Genomic DNA, 21823 nt, shown 5'->3' with positions numbered 1-21823 from the left:
AAATTCAGAAAAATGTTTACAGAATAATTTAAAATTGTAAGGACTTTGAATATTCAATCATCTACAGAACTAAATATAATTAAAAGATTCCTGAGACTGTTGAGACATCTCAGTGTGCAGTGGATATGGTCAAAAATCAATATCGGATGCCCTTCATTGTCAGGCCCTCAGGCAGGAATAATTCTGCCATAGAAATTACTGAATGGGTTCAAGAACACTTCTGGCAATCAATGTGTGTGTAGGCAGTTCACAATGCCATCTACAAATGTAGCTTAAAGCTCTATGATGCAAGGAAGAAGCCATAGGGGAACATAATTGAGAAATGCTGCTGTCTTCTCTTGACTAAAGCTAATTCAAAATGTGAGACAAATAATTAATCTGTTCTGTGGTCAGATAAATTAAAATCTTGGACGTCACTTTCTCCTAGTTAGAGGACAGAGAACATTCAGTTTATCACCAGCTAAGAGTTCAATAGTCTGCATCTGTATGAGGATGTAATAGTGCCTATGGAACTGACAACTTATCCATACACAGATTTTAAAGTAGCTTATCCTTTCATATGTATGACTTCTTCTTCAGGGAAAGCCTTGCGTGTTTTAGCAAGACCAGACCTTTAACCCACTAAAAATATTTGGAGCTACTGAAATGCAGCACAAATAAGAATTAGCAAACAGTCAAAAATGGGACAACAATTGTTTTTCAAAGGTCCAGCACTTGGTTTCTTCTGTGTAGATGCTACACAGTGGTAAACATGATCCTGTCCAAGCTTTTCTAAGGTATGTTGCTGCCATAAAATTCAAAATGAGCCACTGCTTCTAATAAAAATGTAAAACATCTTACTTTCAAAATCTGATTGGTTTTCTATGTTCTATTATTAATAAAATATTGGTTTGTGGGCTTTGCAAATCACTGTTTTCTGCCTCTAATTTGACATGGTTTTCCTTATTTTTAGGATTGGGGTTGTAAAATCAAAATCCTCTTGTCGAAAGGAAGATAACAATAACTGGAACTATTACACATCTTGTGAAATTGAATGTTTTTTTCTATGTATCATTGCTGTTTGAAAAACCTGCAAAGTGAAACAATATTTCAAGGCATAAAAGTCATATTTAACACATCAGCAAACACAATTAAAACAAGACAGGATTCCAAGACTGTAAGAAATCTGCAAACCTACTTTGTTTGGGAAAAAAAGAATAAGTTTTCATGTAAGGTCTTTTCAGTAAGGCCCTTCAATCTTCTCAGAATCCAGTTCCAATTACAATTTCACAATCTGATCTAAGTTCTGAACTACAGTGTAAGAAACAGGATAATAATGTTGCTCACTTGAAGCCACAAACGAAAGTTGTCCCTCTTGCGTCCATTGACGGTGCAGTGAAAAGATGCAGTCTGTCCAGCGTTGACCTCCACTCCCTTTATAGTCAAGAAGTGTGGCGTATTCACTATGGAAAAATGCAAACATTGCTGAGACTTTTCCAGAAGTAGAGTTTCCATTTAAGGTCTGTATCAGGATCATACTAATTTTGGCTTTTGGTCCCACAAATTAAGTCTTGTGTCAATATTTTTAGGTAAAACTAAAGATTAGAGAAAAGTATCTTTGAAGGACTTTGCGTGCTGAAGGCCACCAATGTTTGGAGAAATTCCATTAATACGTTAAAAATGAAGCACCAGGGGCCATTTCCAAAAACCTCATTCTACAGCATACTTTCAGTGATGGAAGGCACTTTTCAATAAGCATAATTCTCTTTTTCATTTGTGCTCATTATCTGTATAGAGTGGGACAGTCTAAAAAGTAACTTATTTAGAACATTTTTGATTAGTGCCTTGAATCTGCATGGAGAAATAGGGCAATTGAGGGTGACCTTGATTCAAACATAACTAAATCTCCGAAGACTTGGCAAAAGCTAATTCTATCGCTTTCATCAACACTTTCTCTTTCTCTTCATATTTCATAATCTTGAATTTAAATTACACCTCACATAACTTTTTTTTCTGTCAATCTATCATGTGCCTAAGAGACAAATCTATTTTCAACATCTCATTTAATGGTAGGAGGAGAAGAAGCCCACCTAGTGGCATAATCACACCTTTCAGCCAGATATTCCACATGGTCGTATAAATAGAAAATGAATTGGCTGTGTTCTAAGGAGGAGGTGCTCTCATCACTTTGCTTATCACTCAAAGAAGCCCAATTGCCACTGAGAGGATATTGATCCACTCACACTTACACATTGAAACACTGGCCACGTCATGAGGCCTCATTGATTTGCTCAAATACATTGATATGCTGCACAAATTGCTGTATGAATCCATCTTATTGACATAACATTTGTAAGAATTCAGCTGCTTTCAAATGGTTAGCAGGTAATTAGTGGCTAACAATCAGAGCCTGATACTTAAGCTACAAGGGGTAGAGTAAAGTATAAAACAATTGATAAGAACGTACATGCTATTGATTTAGACTTTAGAGTAGAGAGTGTGAAAACCTGAGTATTAACTTGAGGGCTGCCATATGGACTAACATGACTGCACTGAAAAGAATAAACTTAAAGAATACTGAAATGGCATCTTCCCTTCCTTCCCACAAAAGCAGTAAATCCTAAAAGCAGAAGCAGAAAAAATCTAAATCTGGAAGTGATTACATGTTCATTACCTCTAGTGCACTCAGAAATTACTGGAACCTATTCAGTAAGGGCAGCAAAAATCCAAGAGATGTCGATGAGATACTTTATTGATCATTCTTAGGGGAGAATAAAAATGGTGGATTACATATGCAAGAAGCAGCTCATTTTATAGTCAGTTTTTTGTACTATTTGTGTCATTTCTCAAAGGATAGATTGAACCCAAGCATTATATACTTAACATACTTCAGCATATCAACTATATGCTCATAAATCTTCAGGGAGAAAGGAGGGGGGGCGGCTAATAGTTGAAATGACTAAAGCATATTCTTTGAAGGCCTTTGTTTGACTTGGAGGCCTTGAACAGAACAACGATACAGGCATTTGGAAGGGTGTCATAGAAAGGACAATGATGGTTTGATGATATTTTTTATGGTGAAGGGAGAATAGACTTACTGCACTGGTGGCCCTGGACCACAACATCTTTGATGGCCAGCAAGCCACGCTGCCCTGAGGTTACGGCTTCAAACACAATCTGAGGAGGAGAAAGGAGACTCATAACATCAGTGATAAATGGGCACATGTCTTCAAAAGGCACCTGAGTGTTGCTGGGTGTGTGCACAGAAAAGTCCAGCTCTCGCCAACACGCTCTGTTCCTTCACTGGGCTGCAGCTGGTGACACAGCTGCAGGCCACTGACATTATTTCCACAATATGTCACAGCTGACAGGTGTTATGACATGCAAGTGTGAAATTAGGTTTGAGCCTTGTGACGATTAGCACACAGTCTGTGACAAACACAGAGTGTGGAGTGTGGGAGCAAAGCTAAAAGGTCATGTTACCCAAATTTCACTTTTTACTTGCCTCTTTCAAAAACATTACTGTTTTTTGTTGTTTGTGCTTTTATAACGATCCAGAGAATTATGTGAAGATAATAAAAAATAAATAAAATAAAATAAATAACTATAAGATAAAAAATAAAGTAAAAAACAGAAAATGGCAAACATGTCCAGATCAATATCCAAGTTAACACTGAAGTGCCAGCGAAGCAATATTTCACCATGCAACATAACTGAATGAAAATGGCCATTTCTCCAGAAAGAGAGCCAAAACTTGTCTCTCTTTACTGTATGCCTTAATCTCTAACAACCTCCAAGCGACAGCCTTTTGAATTCTTAATATCAAAATGTAGCATTTTCTTTGAAAAACTATCGTGCCCAAAGAAGTTAGTTTCAGCAGCCATTTCTAATTCATCGCTAACTGTGTGCCCTTCAGTTTTTGACTCAGTGATTGCAGTATTTAAATGTTACTAACTGGCTGTTGGAGACAAAAGAAAAACTGTTTACATAGTTTAGGATCTTCTGATAAAAAAATATTTAGATGTAGGTTATAAAAACCTGACAGAAAAGGGATGAACAATCTTCGTTTTAAGAATTGCCTAATGTCTTTAATCTGTTTTTAATAACCGATTAAATATGGGAGGTAGACTGAACATCAAATTCTAGGTAAATGCTAGTATCATTTTATCTTCATTTTAAAATAGACATTTCTTTGACAAAGTTAATCTGCTAAGCACTTTAAAGGGACAGTTTTGAATGTGAAAAATCAAGTTTATATTGCAGATTTTTCAATAAACCTTTACTTATTATCTTCACTACAATGTCCCCAAAAGTTCCACTGTGTTTCTGGTACAAAAAACGTGACTTTTTGGTTAAAATGCCATTTAATTTCTGTATGGATAATCAGGGGACTGTTCCATCTGTTTGTAGAGTATGACAGTTGCTGGTCCATTGCTGCCTCAACTTTGGTGTGTTAATGCACAAGGTTAGCATTAAACTATTGTGTCAAACTCTGAAGTCAAATACTAATAGGCCAAACAAGGAAGGCAGCAGAGACCAGCTAATCTTTTTTTCTCAACTGAAAAATTCACATTTTTATCTGCGGAGTAAATTGAAGATCATATAGTATCTGTAATGCTTTTAATGTTTTATGTAAAACACTTGAATTGTCCTGTACATGAAATGTGCTGTACAAATAAACTGCCTTACATTGCCTAGTAGCACAGAATAGACTAATACCAGTCAAAAAATGTGTTACATGACATTTTGTGACAATCTCCTTCATCTCCAAGAAATACTACTCCATTTTTTTATGTCAGATTTTAAACATACTCTGATACCATCTCAATATTAACATAGGTCAAGTACTGTGGTTTGTGCAACTAAATTGTTAACCAGCTATGAGGTAAATTGTTTGTATGTTCCTCTCGGGATTTGGCCAATGGCCATAAAAATATCTCTAAACAAAACTAAATAAAGTGGCAGTTTAGCTGTGAGTAAAACTAAAGGTGATATGCTGACTGTAAATACTTTATAATCTCTCACTTCAGAAAAACCAAGTTATACCTTTCAAAACTGAAATCCAGAGCTTGTGTTTAATTTTCATGATGAAGATTCCTTTAGGTGCCTATACCTCACCACTATTTCATTGTTATGCACTGACACACACAGCAGCAACAACAAACACATTTTGTTTTAAATGTGGATATTGTTATTTTTGTCAAATGAAACTTAATGTGCTCTCCATTCACATAGTAGACAGCACTTTGATAAACATTTAGGTCTAATCATTTCCAAAAAGGTATCTGTTAGCAAGCTAAAATTAGCTTAGTCAGTTGACTCATCTCCTCTCTGAATCTTGAAGCTAAGACTTGGCAATAAATGTACATGTTATTTTTGTGAAATGTAGCTTAAAGTGCTTTTCATTGACACGACTATTAGACAGCATTTTGATTTAGGTTATCATTTTCAGAAATTTAGTATGTTAGCAAGCTAACATTAGCTTGATCAGTTGGTCATCGCCTCTTTGAAACAGTTTTTAAGCTTGACTTTAATAACTATTTTGTGATCATTAAATTAAAAATACTCAGCTAAGAGGTTACTTTGGATCATGTACAAACTTAAGTAGCAACAAATGTTGTTAATTCACCCTTCTACAATACACAATAATCAAATACAAAAAGACCATTTTAAACCTCATAGAAATGAATACGTATTCACTCTAGAATTGAAAACATCAAACCATCAAAACAGTTGAGCATTAATATTTTCTTGTAATATAAGTTAATAAACCCTTTAAAATGCTATCTCTTCCATAAAAAGAAGTTGTTAGCTAGTGACACTTAGTTTAACATGTTTGTTGCCATCTTTGACAGAAGAATTTTTAAAATCAAGAGCAACTGTGCTGCATGACTAACTTAACCCTATTTTAAGGGCCAAGTTCTGTTACAAAACAAATGGTCTGAGCTCTGAGGGCGTGTACCAGCAGAATGTCAGAGTTATGTACTCCTCCATGTGATAAAAAAGGAAACAGAATGCCAGACCCTTCCTAAAGCCAGGGTGTGGTACAGAGACTCATTACACCACACATGCTACAGCTATACATGTTTTTCATACCATCATTCCCAAAATATAAACATGCATCATCCAGTGACTTGTATTAATGGCTATATCCCATGTATGGTGTAACATAGAAGCATGTCCCATTGGTTATGCACAGACACATCTCTGAGATTCTTTCTGTAGTCTAGGTATGTGGAGGCAGAGATAGTTATCATTGTCATCTGGGAGGCAGGATGCCTTCAAATAGGGTTGTCTAATTATAAATGTCTTTTTTTTGTCTCGTGGAATATGAAAGTGAATGTCTTGGGTGCCAATTATGGCCTCATTACTGCCTAATTTAAAGGAAATTAAAAGGCCAACCACTCCATATATCGCCACCAGACAAATGAATTGGCCCACACACTCTAATTGAAATCCTTTGTTTGTGCAACAGACATCAGTCAGTCTGCCTAATAACTGTGATATAATTGATTCCAGCATCAATGATTGTGCAGTGCATAATTGGGCCTGACCCACACTGAAAATATTCACATGGGACAAAGCTGTTGATGTCACAAGAAAGTTTATCACTCTCATTTGTTAGAGATGGACAGTGAGCCTGCCGTTCGGTGTCTACATCACCGCACTGGCTTTCCCTGTGGGACTTCGTTAAGTAGACCGTTACAGCAGGAATGATTAGCTCTGCCATGGCCTCTACTGTATTAAAACTAAGACAGATGAGTACATTTAGGCCTTATGGACATGGTGGACGTTTTGAAAAAAGACATGCAACATGTATAGGTCCCCATATTCCATCCATCCATTATCTATACAGCTTCATCCAATGACAGGTCGCAGGAAAGCTGGAGCCTAACTCAGCATTTTAGCAGGTGAGAGGCAGGATACACCCTGGACAGCTCACCAGTCTATTGCAGGTAGGTCCCCATATTACAGTTATTGATTTTTTTTTTTTTTTTTTTAAATGTTCACCTTTGGAAATGCATGGCAATCTCAATTAAAAGTTCTTGAGATAGTCTGTCAGAGGAGTAATTATCAAAGGCAAAAAGGCCAGAATGATGACTAAAAGCCTTACTGGTAATTAAAAAATAATTTCCATGTATCAGGTGGCTTCCCTTTGACAATTTCGTAGGTTGCTATGCAATTAAAGATACCTATAATTAGTGCCATGTTTTTAATTAGTGGGAATTTGAAGCAATGGCCTCCTTACATGACAGATTGTTGCTAAGATCATTAGCATCCTCACATTTACCCGTATTGTCAATTTGGGTCTGAAACAATTACAAGCAGACCTTCCATTTGGGGTTTGAAAGGCAGCAGATGCTGGGAATGTCCATTAACCCCTGGCATAGCTTAGTCTATCATCTTGGGTCTGAATGCACAGTCTGACTATGAAGAGATTTGCTGTACATAATACAGCCAACTTTTCAGAAAATTCAGGCATCACTAAAATTATTATTGGTCTGTCAAACTGAAGCAGCAGTTCTGGTCAAAGTGTTTGCTGAAGCTGCGGTATGAACAGTTTGTAACCTAGACATACCAACAAGAACAGAACTTAGACTTAAATTTCAGCCATAGATTTATACACAAATGAAAGAATGAATTCATATAACAAGCTGAACTTTACTTGACTGTTTTATCTTCTAACCCAACCTGAAAACATCTGATCAAACCTGCGCTGCATGAATATATCAAACAAGGTCCCATCTTGTCAACAGTTGCTGTTGCCTTCCACTTCTTTCCTTTTTTTGTCCATGTGCCTCTCATTAAATCTTTCAGTCTGCATTCAGCTGTGAGAATCTCAGCGGTATCCCTTGTTAACTTAGTTATCAGAGTGGCTATGATGAGCAGGCAGGAGGACTCCCCTCAGCTCCAATATGGACCAGTTCTGCCAGGCTATAATGAAATAATACACCATGGGACCTGCTCCCATTGGGAGGTTAAGGGGTCTCTCTGCATCAATTAACATTTGGTGGACTCGTGGAACAAGGCTGACGAAGACTAATAGCCAGGCAAGTGTGAAATCACCTTGCCCTAGCCAGCAGTCATGTGCATTGGTAAGTGAAAATGAGTTTTCAGAATTGGAAAAAAAGAGAGACCTGGCTCAGATGGAAGAGAGTGAAAAAAGATTACCATGGATACTGAAGCAGCCACAGAAATCAATAATCTTAGGTGTTTTGAATGGGCTATTGTGCAATTGTTTAGACCTTCTCAAATAATAAATTTGTCATGTTCCACCCAATGAATAGACTTTAATGACTTTCACGAAACTATTAAGGCTGCTTATAATGGGCAACCTACTTCTTTAGAGAAGTTGCACAAAAGATAGCAGAATTTTACCAAAGTTTTCCTCACCTGGTAAAAATTGGGCCAGTAGGTGCTGATGGCCAGCTCCACCTGCCCCCAGGAGCGAGAGGCTGGGCCTGACACGTTCCAAATGGGCATCCCCATGGGACTGTTGTTTTCTTTGATATAGACATTTAGGTGACCTGGGTGACTGTTGTCTCTTCCTCCTATGTAGTAGTTGAAGATAACGCAGTGTGTGTCGTTCTCCTTCAGCTGAGGTGTCAGCAGTAAAGCCTTCTGTCCTGCGAAGCGTCCTGATGTGTTCACCATCATAAAGGCTGATCCTGTAAACAAGAACAAGAAAGGTGGACCATAAATCAAGTGGTCTTCATACAGCTTGAAGACTAAAAATGGTCAGCTAAAAGCATTTCTGTCAAAGCAAAAGAATGACAACTTGCACAGTTTGAATCTGTTGGTGTTTAAAGGCAAGTAGTTACAAACAAAACAGAGCTTTTCCACACAATCATATTACCAGCGATCATATCCCGAGGTTTAACAGCAACCACATAAAAGAGCAATTTGATAAAAGTAGGCAGACAGCAGGAAAATGGCTGCTCGAAGAGGTTAACTATCATAATTCCAGCTTGTGACCTTTGATGAGAAAATGCTATTATCTTTGGATGGATTGAAACCATCTTGTCGTTACCATGTATCAATATCAAGACAGCAGTACAGTAGAGTGACTAATCCTAGAGAATACTGAATACTTGATATGAGCGTTTTTGCCTCAATGACAGTAGTGAGCAAGGCAAAAGATGAGAAATCAATAAACTAAAATCTATTTGCCAAGAAAGCCCCATTTAGATTTTATCACTTTGCTTCAATATTAAAGGTTAATCTAATTCTTTAGCCTCTTGCCAATAAAACTCAAGTGAGAATTATTATATTGGCAAACTTTCAAGGAGATGCAGAACACATTCTATTTGTCATCATCTTATTTAGCTTGGCTTGGTAATGAGATGGCACAAATTGTAACAGCGTTTGAGAAACAGCCAAAAGATGCTTGCTTTATGTTAAAATACATTTTTTTGGTAGTCTGCTAATAGTTGGGAGGTACGTAGAGGTGAGGAAAACAACCTGTAGGCATAAAAAAAAATGCTCTGGTGGATGTGAAGCAGAGCCGAATCTCTGTCATTACCATTTACCATTTGGTGCTTCACTCAGATATGGTTCTAAAACGGGTGAATAACGTCAACTTAATCAGCAGGCTTGGTCGCAGAGTGTGTCAGCCAAACAGCCTCTCACAGAACCCTATTTGTTCCATCAATGAATAAAGCTTGCCTACTTGTCTTGTTGTGCTGCTCTTGTAACGCTTACCAATTCCATCTGTCTCCAGCTTCAGATAATGAGTTGGGGGCTCTGTCATGTTTACACAATGAAACAGGAGGAGAGGGAGCGGAGGAGGAGCAGTGAGTTGAGATGACACAAAGTCAGCCTAATCGGCTTCGTCTGACAGGTACAGGCAGCTGTTGTTTTAAGCGATATTTACATGTTTTGGGTCATCGGAAGGCACATAAATAACCAGGGGTTTGCCTGCAGAGTTCTAGTGAAAACATGCATGTGCTGCTGTGCATGCTTGGATCACGTGTATCACCTGTGCTACATATGCGTGTCAAATGTTTGACTTTCACATGACCATATTATTCTGTTTCAGATTGTTAACATAAAGTTTATATGATGTCTGAGGCAAAGCAAAAAATTGCACAAAGAACTTGAAGAGGACCAGGAAATGTTGAGACACTGTCTGACCTAAATCAGGCACCTATATAAGGACTCTAAGGTCTCTTCAATAACACCTAGCCATCTGCTCAAGTGCTCAGAGCATTTTTGTTTTTCCTTTAAGGGAATCAGCAGCCCTTGGTGTGATGTGAACCAGCACTAATAATCACTTGATGAATTGTTTGCTTATAGCTCATGTTATAAAGACAAAGAAGCTGGCACCACGGCTTTCCTCAATGATTAAAACAGTGTGTTTACTATTCATTTCAACAGTCATGTTGTGACAGTGTTGCTTGGGAGATTTATGCACAGTGCAACTCTTTGCCAGTAATTAGAGATTAAAAATCCCTCAAGCAGCATTTGTATTTTGTTTTTGACTACTTGTTAATAAAACAGGTAGAATGTGTAAAAAAATAAAAAAGCTTCTTATTTAATAATGCTTAATGCAGAAGTGATCAACATAATATTAGATCACAGGTCTGCTGGTCTAAATAAAACATTTTCAACCGGACATTGATATCAGGCAGGTTGTAGCAATGTCAGTATATTTTAAACCCAAAAATAATCTTGATTTGGTTCAGAGAAACTAAACACAACAAAGGGAAAACTTTTCTCTGACCACCAAAAGGAATGAATTTCAAGCAACAATGAACCAGCTGATCATACCTCCTAGATGACAGAAGAGCACCGACTGTCATTCAGCTTCTGTGCTCTCTGAGCCTAATGACCACACATTCTATAGGACCTGCTGCACCATGACAAGCTAATTAGCCAGTGAGACTAAGAGCAAATCATAATGACACTGTGTTAGCACTGCGCTAATGTGCTAGTGATGCATAAGGTGTTTTCTCTCTTCCTTTTTCTCTATCTCTTGCACCTTAACAATAGTGTGTTCCAGACCAATTAAAAATCGAGAGCTCTCGGCACACTGAGCCTGCCTCTACAACTCCGTAAAGGCCAGGGCTCGCCTATTGTCTAAGGTATTCAGAGGAACAGATTTATTATTATTCCAATGTAGGCCACCTTCACCTTCCATTACAATGATGGCTGAATGTGGAGAACATGAAAACTGGTGTGAAAAATGAATGAGTGGAAGACAAAGTGTCCCTGCCGCAGATCCTACATAAATTCATTGTTGCTGTTCTTTGGAAATGAAGGCCACGCCAATGAAATAAAAATATGTGATTTTCAATTTGCTGGGATATTTTTGACAATGTTATCAGGGTCATTTGAATTTATATATAAATATTTGTATATATTTGTATATTACAAAGAATTTGTATATATATTGAATAAAAAGTTTCACAAAGCAGGAGAACAATTATATCACATCATATATCACATCAGTTTTACTAATACGCATTTGCTGACAAAGATCATAAAACAGAGAGTGCCAGTATTTGTCAGTTTCAGTGGATTACTTTCATTATTTGTGCTTTTGTTGAATGACAACTTTTTAGTAAAGTATTTTCAAAATGGAATCTTTCAAATAAATTTATGGGGTATTTTCTCTAAATTAACAATGGAAAAGCTGTGCAGTTGTATGCAATCTAACTAATGCATTCAATGAGAATAATGTTCAAACTCACAAATGTTTGGGCTCAGCTAGACATTAATCAATCCAAAATAACAAACTTAGTAGTTTAATGGTATAATACGCCATGCAGAGAAAACTGTGGACATACTCCAGTGGAAGGCTTCCATCAGGTTAATCCTTCGCCCTGACAGCTTCTTTAACTGGCAGAGCAGTTGTGAGTTGGCCACAGCTCGTGTCTATCCATATGGGAGGAAAAGTTCCTTCTGGTAAGAAATTAAACTGATGGAAACAGTTAATCTATTAAGAAATTGTTTAAGTAGTTTGATTTAGTTGGAAAATGTAATGACCGTCATCCATTTGTGGACTAAGACAGTTTTTAATGATGTGAATTCCTGCTTTTGTGAAATAATCTGTCTCCATTTAGAATATTAATGTGGAAAGACCACATGCCCATTTCCTTTTTTCATTATTTCTTGCAGTAAAATCTCAAGTCTGGAGTACATCTCTTAGCCATCATTAGAATCAGACTTGTTGAAAAGCAGACATAGAAGACAAATGCGGCCATTTTTAATTATTTTTTGGAAAATTCTAAAAAAAAAAAAAAAAAAAAAAAAAAGAAAGAAAGAAAGAAAAAACATTTTAAAAATGGATTACCTTTCAGGAACATGATTTCACAAAAATATTTCAGAAACACCTCAAAATAGACTTTTAGCTACATTGGTACAACTGCCTTTTCATCCTTGGTTTCTTATCTTAAAACAGAAAGTCTTCTTAATGGGAATACAGTTTGATCTAATTTAGTTTTCACAAATAAGATACTGACTAATCCTGATCAAAGACTATAAGCTGAAGGTATTTAGATTAATCACAAGTTGAGTGATGGTCTGAGCAGGGGATAAAATTTGCAGTAATGACTACCACTCATTATTTCTCCTCCATTCAGGTCCTGAACTCTGTGAAAATCATTATGTGGGGGAAATCAGAATGAAGGGGCGCTCTTTAAACCCAAACCCTCCAGGTCTCATTTGCTAATAAAATTCACAGAGGTCACCACCGCGGAAAAGCAAGGCTGCCGCTTCGGAAATGTCAATGAAGACAGGGCTATTCTCACTGTCTGCTACCAATCAAAAATGCTCTCGCTGTGAGGGTTAGGTTGTTAATGTGAACAGCCGTGGCCTCCGCTCAATTTTCCAGAACTTTCCCTGTGTCCTCTGTAACATAAAAGGAGCCTGATAAAAATAACAGAATAAGTTTGGGCTCTCTGTATGAAGGAGCTGGCAGGTTTCTTTAACAGAGTCAAACAGATTCACCCGAAACCATCCATCATTCAGAGCACGTTTAAGCCCTGTCACTTTAGTCAGGTGGAACACCTGACCCTTATTATGTTCCCTGGCAGCATCCTTTGTTGCTGTATGTCAATCAACCACAATCCCTAATGGCTTAATATGTCATCTTAATATGCAGTACGCTCTATTGGCGCTCTGCTGCAATAAATGGGTCATATAATGGGCCCATTCGCCTGATACAAAGCCATTACACAACAGAGAGCCTTCGCATGAGTCACCTATCAGCCTTAATTGTTCATACCATGCACACTCAAGATACAGAAATGATAAAATATGCAAATATGTCCTCCATCACAATGGCACATGCCATCTTAATTCTGTTTTTCATAATACCTAACCTGTTTGGTCAAATTAAGACACACTTTTTAACTCCACAAACCTGCTACAAAAAAAAAAAAATCATAGTCCCTCATAATTAGGAATTAATTCACAAATTGATCAGACATTGTAAATCACTGTTCCATTTTGTCCCTCTAATCTCATAATGGGGCTTCTCCTTAACCTAATGACCTTGGCAACGCCACAAGGTATGATTTCTGTGCATAGCTGTGAATGGCTCAAAAGCAATTAGCTTATTTTCACAATATGGGGCCCCCACCTTCTGCAAATACCATCTTTTGCTGATGTGATTTAAATTCTGATTAAATTCCTGATGTCCTTCAGTCTGTGGGTGTTCTCACCTCTCATATTTTAAACGGCTAGCTCTCTTGTCTTTCATTTGAGCAGCACATTCAGCACAACAAACAACCCTTGATGTCTAGGTAAGGCGGAGAGGCTTTGTCAATTAATTAAGTCATGACTGAAATGGTCATGAAGGTGAACAGTTTTCTTTCTGAGATGGCATTTAATCCATATGCAACAACTAAACTCTAAAATAAGCCCCATTCTGTGTTTTAGAGTGACATGGATTTGCATTATGGTGGCATAGTGAAGAAAGAACCGCTGGAGAAGATCACCTTTACCCTATGAAGAACCTCATTCTGCCAATCCTTCTCTATTGTCTAGGTGTCATTATCGACCAAGGGTGTGCTATTAAACAAAGACCTTGTGCAACAGTGAGACAAAAACATTTAATTTCTCTCCGGCAACATATTTATAGCAGACACTGAGAATTAAACAATAAGTCATTTAGCTGGAGCTGAATTTGCTATTGTGCTCGCAGAATACAAAAACACTAATTCATCTCAGTTAGAGGACCTTCTTTCTCCTCTTCTTGCCATTATTCCCCAGAATAAGTCTCAGGGGAGAGGCAGGAAGCAGCAGTGTACTGCTGGCAAAATCCATGACACCATCAGAGAAGAGGCAGCCACTGCAGCAGCTGGGGCTCACAAAACACAGCTTCCTTCTTAACAGCATCTGGTTACCCCTACTCACAACCTCTGAAAATTTCCCCATCAAATCTAGTGCAACACAATGGGAAACTTACAAAGCAGAAAATGAGTTGGAAATAAGTAAATTTGTATAGAAATTAAGACAAATTTCCATTCTCCAGAGCTCAATGAGCATTGTGTTGAATGGTTTTAAGCCAGGACAGATGAAGCTTGTTGGTTACAACAGAACAGAGAGCGACAGCTCTTCTGTGGGGTTTCTCCAGTTGGCTTGGGAGAAAAACACTCTGGGGAGTGCCCAAGCAGACATGCAGAGTCTCAAATCTGGGCTGAACCACCCTTAACAGGAGCCAAAGCATGCAATAAGCACTGCATGGAGGGATAAACAAGGCGACTCTCCATCCAGACGTAGCAATTAGGCAGAGAGCACATCGTCATAAACAACCAAGAGTTTCAGGCACAGTTTGTCTCCTCTTCATGTGACCAGAGGGCTTGTTTTTCTTGCTGTATTTCATTCCCCTTTTCTGTTAGGGTCCTCTCATTTACATACTGAGATGGAATTGGGCCAGTTTAGTATTTGATTACAGGATGAGATTTGCAGGATGAGGGACGATCCACAGCCGACTGACATCAAACTGAGATGTTTGGTACTGCACATGACTGTGTTCTCCACATTTACCACACATACCACATACCACAGCATATACTGATTTCCCAAGCCTTTGATACATACTTTTACATGCACTAGGCAGATAATGCACAACTTTCAGATGTGTATATTATTGACCTCTAATAAAAAGAAAAATGACATCATGTATGAAAAAGAAACTATATCTAGTCTAGTTTTTAATTTGAACTTTTTATGCTGACCTGAATTTCAAGCAGGACATCTGCAAACTATACGTATGTTTAAGGACATTTTTTATTAAACTGATGCCCACAGGTTTTAAAATTTCCTACAAAATCTGTTCATGTAGCACAGCCCAACTGTCCTGCTGTCCTGCCATAAGAGAACACCCACTTCCTGTTTTGACAATGAATATAGGAAATCAACTTAAACGTCAACCAAGCTCACAATCATCCAAGATTCTAAAAAAGGTCTGGAACTGGAGTTTATAAGAGAGCTGGAATTTTCAGCCTCAAGAGAGAGTTTACTGGCTTGGAAAACTCAAAAAGGGGAAGACTTGAAGCATTATTTTAAATCATACATTAACAGAGACACTGAGAACTACCCCATTTGGACAGAAGCAGTCTACAACCAATTTTTAAGGTGCTTGAAGTCAAAATGCTTCCAGTTCTTTGGTCTGAATATTGCCATATCAATCCCATTTTTCATCCTGGCACACCACTAAGGATGACAATCTTTAGTGTGACCATGATATGGTCATTTTGTGAAGATTCATGAGTGTGAGTTGAGAGAAAGACAGCAATCAGAGGTAAGACAGCTCTTCTGCCAGTATGGCTTTCACCTAAATGCATTTTTACCCATCAAACCCCGCTCTTGTAGCTGTAAAACAATTTTACCCGTCAAGTACTCTACATTTTGCATTCCTTTCAGTGTGGTCAAAGAGGAGAGATTACAATTTTGCACAGCAGGTTGAGTGCTCACACTGTGAAATGGAGAAAGAGCAGCAACCTGCTAATTACGCACAATTCAAGACACACAGGTACAAAACAAGCTTGTCTGAAGTATACTCAGACTGGGAAGCCCAATCAGGGACCCCTCTTAACCAGACATGGGATTTTAATTAGATCTGTTAAATTTAGACTGAGCACGAAGTGTTAATTTGTAGGTCAAGGCTTTTCCAGATTTCACTGTAACCTTTGCCCAGCCTCCATGTGTCCCGGCATTAATCAATTGCGATAGAAAAAGCAGGCACTTCCCCCTCTGTGGAGAGTAATTTCTCCAGGGCAGTTTAACACACTTCATCCTGGTGTACACACACAAACAGATCTGAGCACGGGCTGCTTAAAATTAGTGAGGGCCTGCTAATTAATCCCCCCTCTGTCACTTGGGGGGGCCCAGTACAATCTATCTGTGATGCAGCCTTTGTGAGACTAGGCATCAGATAAGAGAGGAAAACAATATCTATTAGTTTTCAGTACTACCTCTGTTATAAACGAGAAAAAAAAAGAAATGTTATTCCATTAGTCTAATTTCTAGGGTGCTGTCTGCTTGGCTGAGGTGATATCTTTCCATTTCAGATCAAATGAAAAGTGATCAATGGAACATTAAGGAGACAAAATTGTGTGAGACAGACACAAAATGAAGGGAACTCACTTTAATAAATTTTGATAGATAGATAGACATGGCCAATTAAAACGGACTCAAGTTCTTTGATACAATTTGATGGGCTTCTATCTACTGTCCTAAGCACACACAGTATCGTTCCACACAGAATATCCCTTCTTGAGCCAAGTAGTATTGTTTTCAAGCATATTCCTAATAATCAAAGTGTGTCACAGGCAGCTTATCTTCTCCCATGTACTGCATTCAGATCTTATTTTTTATCACCTTTTGCTGTTTGGGATAAACACTGACACCTTTCTAGAACTTTGTCGAGTTCTGTTTTGTCCTCAGGTTTGCCTTAAATCTGTGTTTTATTGTATTGAAAACACTAGTCAGAGATTTTGTGTTGCATCATTATGATGCAAATCCATCTCAAAGGTGCTCTGTTGGATCAAGATGATTAGACTATATACAACGTGGATGTAGTTATAGTGACATCATTGTGTGTCTAGACTACTCTTTTAAATAATCAAGGTCCAGACTTGGTGATCACTGTCTGGGTTATTTTCTGGAGCAGAAACATATTTGAAAGGTGAAGCTCAAATTGAAGCTACCAACTGGCAACATCCCAGTGGCTACATCCAGCTCTTATAAAGAGCCTAGTTTATGTTAGTACTCAAGCCTTGGTAGCCATAGTCATGGACAACCAAAGTGGTTTCTGAGTTTAGACCCAGGGACTATGGCATTCGTTTGTAATTTGTAGATGAGCACCATTTAAAGTTCAAAGTACATCCCAACACCATGACCAGAACTATGAAACGCTGATAAAAGACAGGATGGATCCATGCTATCATGTGTTGTTCTGACCAATCTGCTTTAAAAGGTACAGTGTGTAAGAATTACTGGCATCTAGTAATAAAAAAAAGACATAGAAATGAATTCAAATGCCAAGCACAGTTGTGAATGGACAGTGGCCTTCAGTGGCCAAAATTCTTCCAGACTTAATCATGTATCCATCTGCAAGTGGATCCAAAGGCCTCAGGTGCAGCAATGACTGCACTACAGGTGACTATTTCAAAGTAATGTACATGTGTACCGCCTTCTTCTATGTGGCTTTTAAGACATTACTGATCACAAAAGGTGCCCTAGCATCTATCAAGCAAAGCCAGTACTGCAGTTTTAAAGCCCAAAGGGTTCTCACCTCACACAGAGTTGTTTGTCCATTCAGAGACACCATAGTAAAAATAGTGGCTAAATTTTGTGGCAGCTGCCATGCATGTGGACCCAGACAAGCCTCATTCTAGGGCTGGGCGATAAATCGATAAAATCGATAAATCGAATTTTCCATTTCTGGAGATTAATTTTTTTGAAAATCGGGATTTTTTTCCATAGTTAGTTAGCAGCAGACTTAGCCCTCCCTCCACACCAGAACGGTGTTTGACAGATTTTCAGTAAAGTGACCGTCATTCACGCCTGGGATTTAGCTGTGCTTATAACTGCAGTGAGAAATGCTGCTCTCTACGAGATGCAGACATCAACTTAACCCACAAACACTAGTTAAGAGACAACCTACATCAGGGGAATTATTTCTGCAGTGGATCCTGTATGATAAGGATCCAGATGGAAAGAGATCACGGATGCATTGTGTCGCATATTTCAATGTAAGATATGAAGTCGTTTATATGGTGGAAGAGCTTTGACATTATATGCTTTATTTTTGCTAGCATTCATCTATATAAACAAATGAATGTTTTTAATAAGTTTATTTATGTTTTGTAAAAGAAAAGGAAAAAAAATCGATTAAAATCGGAAATCGGATTTGGTTATAAAAAATCGGAGATTTTATTTTTAGGCCATATCGCCCAGCCCTACCTCATTCTAAGAGAATAAAAGCATAACAGTTATTTAAGTGAGTGAGTGAGTGAGTGAGTGAGTGAGAGTGAGAGATACCAATAGAAACTGTTTTTGATGAAATATTAAATAGGGCTGGGCAATATATCGAGATTTTCAAATATATCGAGATTTTATCAGATGCAATATAGAAGGAAGCAATATCGTTTATATCGAGATAGCTTGTTTTGAGTAAAAAGCATCTTTTCTTTTGCATTTTGCACAGCTGTATTTTTTGTTATGGGCATTGAAAATTATTTTTAATTTATTTTGTTTTAGGAGCATTTAATTAAATTTAAAGGTAAATTAGAACTGTCTCTTTGGTTACTTGACAAAAAAAGTATATCGAGATATATATCATATATCGTGATTCAGGTAAAAAATATCACGATATACGATTTTGTTCATATCGCCCAGCCCTAATATTAGGTTTTTCTGTCATTGACATTTGATTTTGTTACATGCTGCACCTTTAAGTTTCCACGTCTTGTAAAAGATGTTTTCTTGCAAACCTTGATGTTATGAGTGTTTTCTTTGTTGAGTAACTAAGTGGGTTTCAATTGACTTGTGAAAAAAAAATGTAAAGGGATCTTTTAAAACGAAAAAATAAAAATCTGACTCAGACACTTAACTTGTTTGAAGTATATCAATTAAGCGAGCATGGTGGTGAAGGCTATGTTGCTTGCAGTTGTCATATATATTGTGGTTTCAAAATAAAGAGAGTTCTACCTCTGGAAATGTTTTAAACTCTGGTATTATTTGGGATTTTATATAATTTCTGGGAAAATTCCTGTCAGTCAAATCTATTGTCCTCTGTGCCAGCCCAGACCAGAAACAGCTGGTATGTTACAATGTTTAAATCTTTGCCAGGTCACAAACTGTTTCTGCCTAATGCACATCAAGTGATTAAAAACATGCCATAACTACTTCATTCATCCATTTATATAAAAACACATGGCTACAGAAACCTATTGTTGATGTCTTTCAACCAGTGTTTTCAATCTTCTGATTTCTGCTATCAACAAGACATTTTTGCCTGGAGAATCAAGACCCACTGCTTTTGCTGTTAATCTTTCTAGACTATTTTCTTTCAGCTGAAGTGTGTGAAAATCCCAGTACTATAGTAGTTTCCTTAGTTACTGAATTCCTTAATGTAGCCAGTCCAGCACCAAAGTTCAAAGTTTTTCACATCACCCTTCTTACTTACGTCCTCTCACAATGTCAGCATTTTCTACCACCAACTATATGACTGTTGATCATGGTGTGCAGCTTCAGCAATGTGTCTAGTTGGCTGGCCTGACTGGTTTTAAAAAGTACAGATAAAATGTACTGTAAATGTGTTTTCTTTAGATTTTAAATGAATTAGTTAGTGTGAATGCAGCCAGGTTCAAAATTTGAGACTGGCTTGAAACCTAATTTAAAAATGTAATCTCTGACTTTAGAAAATCATCTTCCTTTATTGATAAAGAATCCTTGTTCAGAGCAGTTTCTGGCTGCTTTTGACATAAAATAGTTTCAAATTTGCATTCTATTGTAATGATATGTTCTCAGTAAGGTTATAAAAGCCTCTCTTTTCTTCACTGAGCCAGTCACTGTTCTTACCTGAGGGCATCCATGGATCTGATGAAGTCTTCTCTCTGGTATTGGCCTGCTCCCAGTCAAGGTCATCATCTCGGCCTTGGCTGTATCCACACGCTGCCAACGGCTTCTCAAAGTTACAATCGCCTGTGTCAAAAGGAAGAAATTTATTTGGTTATACAGTTTTTCCATTAACTTCCTGCTCAAATGAATGAATACATAAATTAAATTCTTCTCTTTTTTCCCCCAGTGGTATTCATAATGCAATATGCCAGACAATGAGATACATTTAAGTGAGACAGAGTGAAGGATTACTATAGGAGGCGAGGCACAACATACATTACCATCATTAGCAACACGGCAGTCCAATTTCACAATGACAAGTATGAAGTGTCCAAACTCCATCATCGTTAGACATTATGTTCCCAAACTGCACCGCCATCAGGCATAAATTGATTTATTTTCCTTGCTGGCTACAGAACTTTGCTGTTCATGCGCCCTTACTTCACAGAGCCACTCTAATCCTTTTTACAAGCTGCTTGCAAAATGACAGCAAGCAGCCATTAGGGCCAGGCTTCAACCAGACTTGGCGTGTGATCGATTAATACAAATACCCCTTTATTCCTCGCACCTTAAAGGCCACACAGAGAATGTGAGAGTTGAGCTTTTTTTTTTCCCCCTAAAGTGCTTTTCAATCCACTCATAAATCTACCAAAAAAAAGGAATATCAGAACAATATGTTGCTAGAAGGAGTTGATGCTGAGTACAAAAAAACGATAAATAAATAAAAGATTACTTTTTTTTGTAGTTTTCAAAGAGAGCAGAAGACTTCAACAAAATGATATGGTGTTGCTTCAGATTCTTGATTACATAAGCGTTCACTGGTAACAGATGTGCAGTATGTTATTTAGCGACTTGCCAGAAATTAATCCAATTTGTGAATTTGAAAATATTTGCTGGCACATTGCTAATAAGTTTCTAAATACGATGACATACAAATTTTATTGCCTCTGGGAATGTCCTTTGAGCCAGAATCCATGCCAGGCCAAAACCAATATCTCATCTCTTACAAGCTCCCTCTGACATTCTGCAGCGTAAAGGCTACAAGCTGGGGTTTTGTTTTCCCATTTATCTCTCTGGTGACATTTACAGTACATGTGCAAATGAGTGGCCAAATGAGGAGAACACAGGATAATTAATACACAGCTCCACAGGGCAACCACTGATGATATATTTGTTGCTTTGACTGTTTGTTTTTTTTTTTTGTTTTGTGGTTTTTTTTAGACCGGCACAAAACTTTAAAGATCACATGTCTAAAAATGTTGAAAGCTTGCTAAAGAATTGATTACTTTTTAAGTATCAGGTGAATAGGCTTTATCCAAGCTGACACAGAAACACTGGACGCCACTTGTATACACAGTCAAAAGTTTGGACACACTTTCCCATTGGATTTAATCAGAAAGTTCTATTCTATTCTATTCTACAGTCATTTAGCAGACGCTTTTATCCAAAGCGACTTACATTTGAAAGTAAGAACAACACAAGCATGAATTCAAACAAGATGGGACGTCATAATTAAGTGATAGTCAGACCGCTTTTGAGTCCAGTTGGACCCAGGTGCTGTCATGTAGTGCTAGTGCATATAATTTATTTATTTATTTTTTTTTTTCTAGTCATTTTATTTAAATACAAGATCACGATTTCATCACATAATATCAATTTGGGCATAAGTGCACACAGCTTCTTCAGCACTTGGTTGAGCCAAAAAGCTGGACAAATCTTTCTAACTCATTTAGTTAAGCTAAATGTGGAAATGCTCCTTAAACAACTG

General features: G+C 37.6%; 1 protein-coding gene across 12 annotated transcripts in view; it reads right to left on the bottom strand.

Moving 5' to 3' along the window:
• The window catches only part of LOC121644602 (receptor-type tyrosine-protein phosphatase mu-like), a 177812-nt gene that overhangs the window by 113815 nt on the left and 42174 nt on the right, over positions 1-21823 (bottom strand). For all 12 annotated transcript variants that reach the window (XM_041992659.1, XM_041992663.1, XM_041992660.1 and 9 more), the window contains exons 2-5: positions 20017-20139; positions 8374-8648; positions 3078-3156; positions 1327-1442 (exon numbers count right to left, since the gene is read on the bottom strand). In XM_041992659.1, the coding sequence (XP_041848593.1) occupies positions 1327-1442; positions 3078-3156; positions 8374-8648; positions 20017-20139 (593 nt within the window). The remainder of the gene's footprint in view (positions 1-1326; positions 1443-3077; positions 3157-8373; positions 8649-20016; positions 20140-21823) is intronic.

This window comes from Melanotaenia boesemani, chromosome 8, assembly GCF_017639745.1.
Source record: "Melanotaenia boesemani isolate fMelBoe1 chromosome 8, fMelBoe1.pri, whole genome shotgun sequence".
In the NCBI taxonomy this organism is placed as follows: Eukaryota; Metazoa; Chordata; class Actinopteri; order Atheriniformes; family Melanotaeniidae; genus Melanotaenia; species Melanotaenia boesemani.
This window is presented reverse-complemented; position numbering and strand designations above follow the sequence as displayed.